The sequence below is a fragment of the Nyctereutes procyonoides genome, unplaced genomic scaffold (genome assembly GCF_905146905.1).
Source record: "Nyctereutes procyonoides isolate TBG_1078 unplaced genomic scaffold, NYPRO_anot_genome, whole genome shotgun sequence".
Taxonomy (NCBI): domain Eukaryota; kingdom Metazoa; phylum Chordata; class Mammalia; order Carnivora; family Canidae; genus Nyctereutes; species Nyctereutes procyonoides.
In genome coordinates, this window is record NW_026575036.1 from 26,149,458 (window position 1) to 26,155,860 (window position 6,403).

A 6,403-nucleotide genomic window follows, 5' to 3' on the forward strand; every position below is an offset into this window, starting at 1 on the left:
CTTGCAAGTGGCAGGATTTCATCCTTTTTTATGGCACAGTACTATTCCACTGTACATATATACCACATCTTCCTTATCCACCCACCAGTCAATGGACACTTGGGCTATTTCCCTATTTTGGCTATTGTAGATAATGCTGTTATAAATATTTGGGTGCATGGACCCCTTTGAATTAATATATTTGTAGTCTTTATAGCTCTTTATTTTAAATGTCTTTGTAGCTCTTTATTTTTAATGAGAAAATATACAGGTGCCTATGTGGCTCAGTTGATTAAGCATCTGACTTTTGATTTGGGATAAGGCCATGATCTTGGAATGATGAGATAAAGCCCCATACTGGGTGCCATTTTCAGTGGGGAGTCTGCTTGTTCCTCCCCCTGCTTTCTCTCTGTTCTCTCTCTCTAAAAAAAATAAGTTAAAAAATAAATCTTTTAAAAAAGTCCTCAACCTCTGCACTCCTTTTTACTTTCCTCTTTCTCATTCTAAATCTGAACACCTTGAGAGTGTTGTATGAACTTACTGCCTTCCTTTATGTGTCCTATTTACTCAACATTTTGCAGTCTGGCTTCCAACCACCACCACTGCTACTGTTACTGATTTTATACATTTATGGAAGAGAATATTTCAGGGCGTGAGAAGCCAATCAGTAGGTATATACTGCCCAGGTTTAAATCGGCCCAAACCAGTTCTCAAGTCTAATCACTGAAAAACTCATTTATATAAATGTACTTTCACATATGAAGGGTAGGTTCAATTGCTCTGGGGACTGGACCAGTTCTTAACACTGTTTTTATTTTTCATTTTTTTTCCTTTTAGCATTTTCAGGATTTTAAAATCTGACACCTCTAATGCAATAGAACAACAAATATTGTAGATTATTTTAAGCAGCAACGCCATGCAAATAGATTCCTTAAGAACATGCAAATAGAGCTGTAATCCAGACAGTAGATTGCTGGCACAAAAATAGATACACAGATCAATGGAAAAGAATAGAGAACCCAGAAATGGACCCTCAACTTTATGGTCAAATGATCTTCAACAAAGCAGGAAATAATATCCAATGAAAAATAGACAGTCTCTTCAGCAAATGGTGTTGAGAAAACTGGACAGCCACATGCAGAAGAATGAAACTGAGCCACTCTCTTAAGCCGTACACAAAAAGTAAATTCAAAATGGGTGAAAGACCTAAATGCAACACAGGAATCCATCAAAATCCTAGAGGAAAAACAGGCAGCAAACTCTTTGACCTCAGCCACAGAAATTTCTTGCTAGACATGTCTCAGAGGTGAAGGAAACAAAACCAAAAAATGAGCTATTGGGAGTTCATCAAGAAAGCAAAGGAAATAATAACAAAACTAAAAGGCAACCTATGGAATGGGAAAGGATATTCCCAAGTGACATATCATAAAGGGCTAGTATCCAACATGTATAAAGAGTTTATCAAGCTCAACACTCAAAAAACAAAAAAAAAATCCAGTTAAGAAATGGGAAGAAGACGTAAACAGACATTTCTTCTAAAGAAAACATATAAATGGCCAACAAACACATGAAAAATGCTCAACATCACTCAGCATTAGGGAAATACAAATCAAAACCAAATGAGATACCACCTCACACTGGTCAAAACACCCAAAATTAACAACTCAGGAAACAGCAGATGCTGACAAGGACATGGAGAAAGGGGAACCCTTTTACCTTGTTGGTGGGAATGCAAACTGGTGTAAGCCCTTTGGAAAACAGTATGGAGGTTCTCAAAAAGTTAAAAATAGAACTATAATGTAACTCAGCAATTGCATTACTAGGTATGTAAACATAGTGATTCAAAGTGGTACATGTACGCCAATGTTTATTGCAGCAATGTCCATGATAGCCAAAATATGGAAAAGAGCCCAGATGTCCACCAACAGATGAATGGATAAAGAACATCTGGTACTCACACACACACACACACCCCACACACGAATATAACTCAGCCATCAAAAAGAAAGAAATCTTGCCACTTGTAGTGACATGGATGGAACTAGAGGGTATTACAATAAGCAAAATAAGTCAGTCAGAGAAAGACAAATACCATATAATTTCACTCATATGTGGAATTTAAGAAACAAAACAGATGAACATAGGGGAAGGGAAGAAAAAATAAATGAAGATAAAAACAGAAAGGGAGGCAAACCATAAAAGACTCTTAACTTTAGGACACAAATTGAGGGTTGCTAGAGGGGAGGTGGGTGGGGAGATAGGTAATTGAGTGATGGTATTAAGGAGGGCACTTGATGTAATGAGCATGGGGTATTATATGCAACTGATGAATTGCTAAATTCTATACTTGGAACTAATAATACACTATATGTTAACTAAATTGAATTAAAAAAATTAAAAGACTTTAAGATGGAATATTTTAAGTTTTTGGCATTTTGAATAATTTCATTTATGTAAAGTTCAAGAACAGGCTAAGGTAATAGTTGTCCTTCTTCTAGCTTTGTTTTTTGTTATATAAGACCATGATCCCTAGATCTGAAGGTGCTCGGACAAGTGTTTTGTGCCAGTCTCAGCCTATGGATAGTTTAAACTGTTGGCTAGAAATGTCTAGGCCCCATGAGCTTCCCACAGTCTTCCCTTTCCAAACCAATTTTATGACTGGGTGGCCCTTGTGGTTCTTATTATGACTGGAGATGCCCTTCAGAAACAGTCATCAGGAAACTTGGGAAAAATAAAGATTTATTACTTACAGGATCTAGAAATTACATAGATCCCTGGGCCCGCATGGTGAGGTCTTTGGGGTAGGGAGAGGGAGAGATTGCCTGGTTTCCCTTTTATTTTAGGGTGAAGGGTGGCAGCCTGAAGTTTCTTGGGTTCTCTCTGTGATGGTGAATTTTAACACAAGAGTGGGAATTCATAAGAGATGAATCTTTGTATTTCCTTAAAATATTTATTTATTAAAATATTTTATTTATTTATTTATTCATAAAAGACACAGAGAGAGGCAGAGACACAGGTGGAAGGAGAAGCAGGCTCCCTATGGGGAGCCTGATGAGGGACTTGATCCCAGGAAGGGAGGATCATGACCTGAGCCAAAGGCAGATGCTCAACCACTGAGCCACCCGGGTGCCCCAATTTTTTATTTTTTATATCAGTGTTGCATTATTGGTTTTCTTTCTTTTGAATATATTCTACAGAATTATATCATTTTTTTCTAGATGTTTTTGAGTGACTACATCTTTCATTTATTTCTCAATTCTGTTTTTTTGACTTCTTAATTTGTGGTATTAGTTCCTTTATCCCTCTTTTAGTATGTTAGCTTTTGTTGTCTTTCTAATGCTTGGACTTGAGCTTTTAGAAACTTCAATTTGTTTCTTGTTTACTAATGAGTAAGGAGAGATTAAATAAGATAATGGTTATACTGGCAATGTTTTGTAACTTTAGTATATAATGTTCTCATGTTCGTAATACTCTATATAGAGTTTTGAATATTTTGTTGACATGGGATTTTTTCTATTTACCAATGTTTTATTTAAAAACTTACCAGAAGTTGGATTTGCAAAAGTTACCTTCAATTTAATAAATGCCTCCTTTGTTTTTAGTTCTTTCCACAACTCCTCCTAGTCAGATGCTGAATCGCCTGAAATGATCATCGTATCTTTTCAACCTAATTATTTTGTTATCTTATCCATTTGTTTTGTGGAAAATTGTCTTCACATTCCCTTCCAACCAATGGATCACAGACTTTCCAAATAAGGAGCCCTAATCAAGAACTAATGCCTTAGAATAATAGTCAAGCTCTACTTAGACAAGCTCTGGAATCTTTCTCCAAATGATGTGACACGGTGTGTAGGAGAAGGTGGGAACAAAAAAAGAAATGCAAAGGAACACAGTCTTTGTAACTGTGTCTTTGTTCACTACTTAGAGATATTTCCCCAGTGTCCTTCTCACAGCCGCCTTCACCTCTTTATTCTTTAGGCTGTAGATGAGGGGATTCAGCAAGGGTGTGACTGCACTGTACTGCAAGGAGATGAGAAAATCCAGGGAGGAACCTGAGGGAGGCATGAGATAACAAAGAAAACCTGAGCCAAAGAACAAGGTCACTGCAATGAGGTGGGAGGAACAGGTGGAGAAGGTCTTGCTTCTGCCTGAGGTGGAGCTGATGCTCAGGATGGTGGAGATGATGCGAGCATAGGAGAAGAAGATTGGGAGGAAGGTCCCAAGCCCATGCAACAAACTGGAGGACAGCAGGATATCGGTAGTGATGGAGATATCTGAACAAGACAGAGGGAAAAGGGCAGGCAGCTCACAGGTGTAGTGGTGTATGGTTTGGGCCTCACAGAAGTCCAGGTTAATAGCCAAGAGCACAATGACAAATGCATTGAGACAGGCCAGACCCCATGAGATCAACACGAGCTTCACACAGAACTGGCCGCTCATCACCTGGCCATAGAGCAGTGGGTGGCAGATGGCAGCATAGCGGTCATAGGCCATCACTGAGAGCAGACAAGCTTCAGTCCCTGAAGAGAAAAACACAAAGAACACCTGTGTGAGGCAGCCCTCCACTGAGATGGTTTTCTTCTCAGACAGAAGGTCCTTCAGTAGCTTGGGCAGAGTGACAGAAGAGAAGCAGAGGTCCATGAAGGACAGGTTACTCAGGAAGAAGTACATGGGAGTGTGGAGGCGGGAATCAGCCCTGATCACCAGGAGCATCATCAGGTTCCCCATCACAGTCAGGAGGTAGATCCCCAGGAAGAACACAAAGAGCAGAGCTTCGATGTAGGGGTCGTCGGACAGCCCAATGAGAATGAACTCTGTGATGGTGCTGTGGTTCCTCCAGGCCATTTGTGGAGGGGGTTTCCTTGGAATAAGATAGAAAAAGGAGTGATATCACTTATGATTGTTCCCATTTTTTTAGGGGATAATCATGTCTTCTTATACATCCCTCCCCACTGCTTAGTCTGACCTTGTGCTCAGACCTCTCAAGGCTGCCCTTGCTGTATATCAGGAAGAGTTTTTATCCTTCCTCATTCAGTATATCCATATTCTTTAGAGAATTCTATTCCTGTTTCATAGGGATTTACTTGATAAATAACATTGTTGGCTCACTTACACATTAGTCTTATTGACTTTTCACTTCATGCTCCAAAATTCAGAAAATCCTTACAATCATGTGTCCAAAACCTATATGACATATCCACAGTGAATGTACTAAACCTTTTCTCTTCTTGTCATTCTTCTTATTCAAAATATCAAGTTACTTACTTCCTAAACAGCACATTAAACTTTAATAGTTTTTATTTGTATATAGAGTGTTTCCAAAAATGTTATTTGTTCTTACAGCAATTTTTGGTGTATTTTATGAACAGAAATTTATCCCATTTTACCCCTGAGGAATATGCTATTGAGCTCCATTGAGAACCACTAGAAAGCCAGGAAATAAACTTTTCCAAATTCTCATCCCAGTGGCTAGGCTTGGTTCCAGGAATAAAGAACACCTTTCTTGCCTTGACATTCAGATTTTTCTCATTTGTCCTTAACCTATTTTTTTTAGCTTTTTTGGCCCCTTTTGATACTAGAAAGGCCTATTTATTTGTATGTCTTTGATTACATTTTTTCTCCTTTCAGATGTTCTCCTTCTTTAATCCACTGACCCAAATTTTCATATGCTTTCTAGCTTCCTCTCAAATCCGAGTATTTCCTTGTCAAGTACAGTTAAAAGCCTGATTCTATTAATAACTCTATCATCCCGGGCTCAAGCTCATCTTAGACCCAAGTCTAGGTTACCTGTGTCCCTGTGCAAACAGTGGACTCTGTTCCTTGGGGTGACTTCAGCTAGATCCAGTGGTGGTGAAGCATAAACAGCTGGAGAATTTACTTTTGAGAACCCTGCATGGGTAAAAATGTAAACATGGTTGAAAGCAAACATTTTACTTGGAATCTACTCAAGTGAAGTGGAATGAAAGTTTGTTCTGTGCTTTTCAAAGATTAGAGAACACCAAGTATTTGTAGGTAGGGCTATATTGAAAATGGTTTCTACTTTTCTACTTTTACTTGTAAGGGGGTATTTGACCACGGGATCTTTGGAGAGTTCAGGGTCTCATCTAAGAAGACTGTAGCATTTTTGAAAAACTATTTTTCAGTGGTGTGCTAACATCTGCATTTTGTGTAGATGAAGGCATCAGCTGTTTGTATCATATGATCTTGGAATATCATCCTCCTCCTCATCCTAAAGAGAAACTCAAACTGAGTCCAGGCATTTCTTTAATGACCAAGGACAAAGTCTTCCATTTAATTTTACATTACATTACAAGCATGAAAATAAATCAGTTTCAACCAGGAAAATGAACATCAGCTTTCATTTACTATTTAGAATGAAAGACATTGACTTTATTTCATACTGACATAAGAGAGACTGATGCCA

At 38.4% G+C, this 6,403-nt stretch overlaps 1 protein-coding gene across 1 annotated transcript; it reads right to left on the bottom strand.

Moving 5' to 3' along the window:
- Positions 1–3,900: 3,900 nt before the first annotated feature.
- Positions 3,901–4,824, bottom strand: LOC129505685 (olfactory receptor 8S1-like). The gene has a single exon (XM_055318928.1). It carries the CDS (start codon positions 4,822–4,824, stop codon positions 3,901–3,903), a length of 924 nt encoding a protein of 307 aa, XP_055174903.1.
- Positions 4,825–6,403: the final 1,579 nt, after the last annotated feature.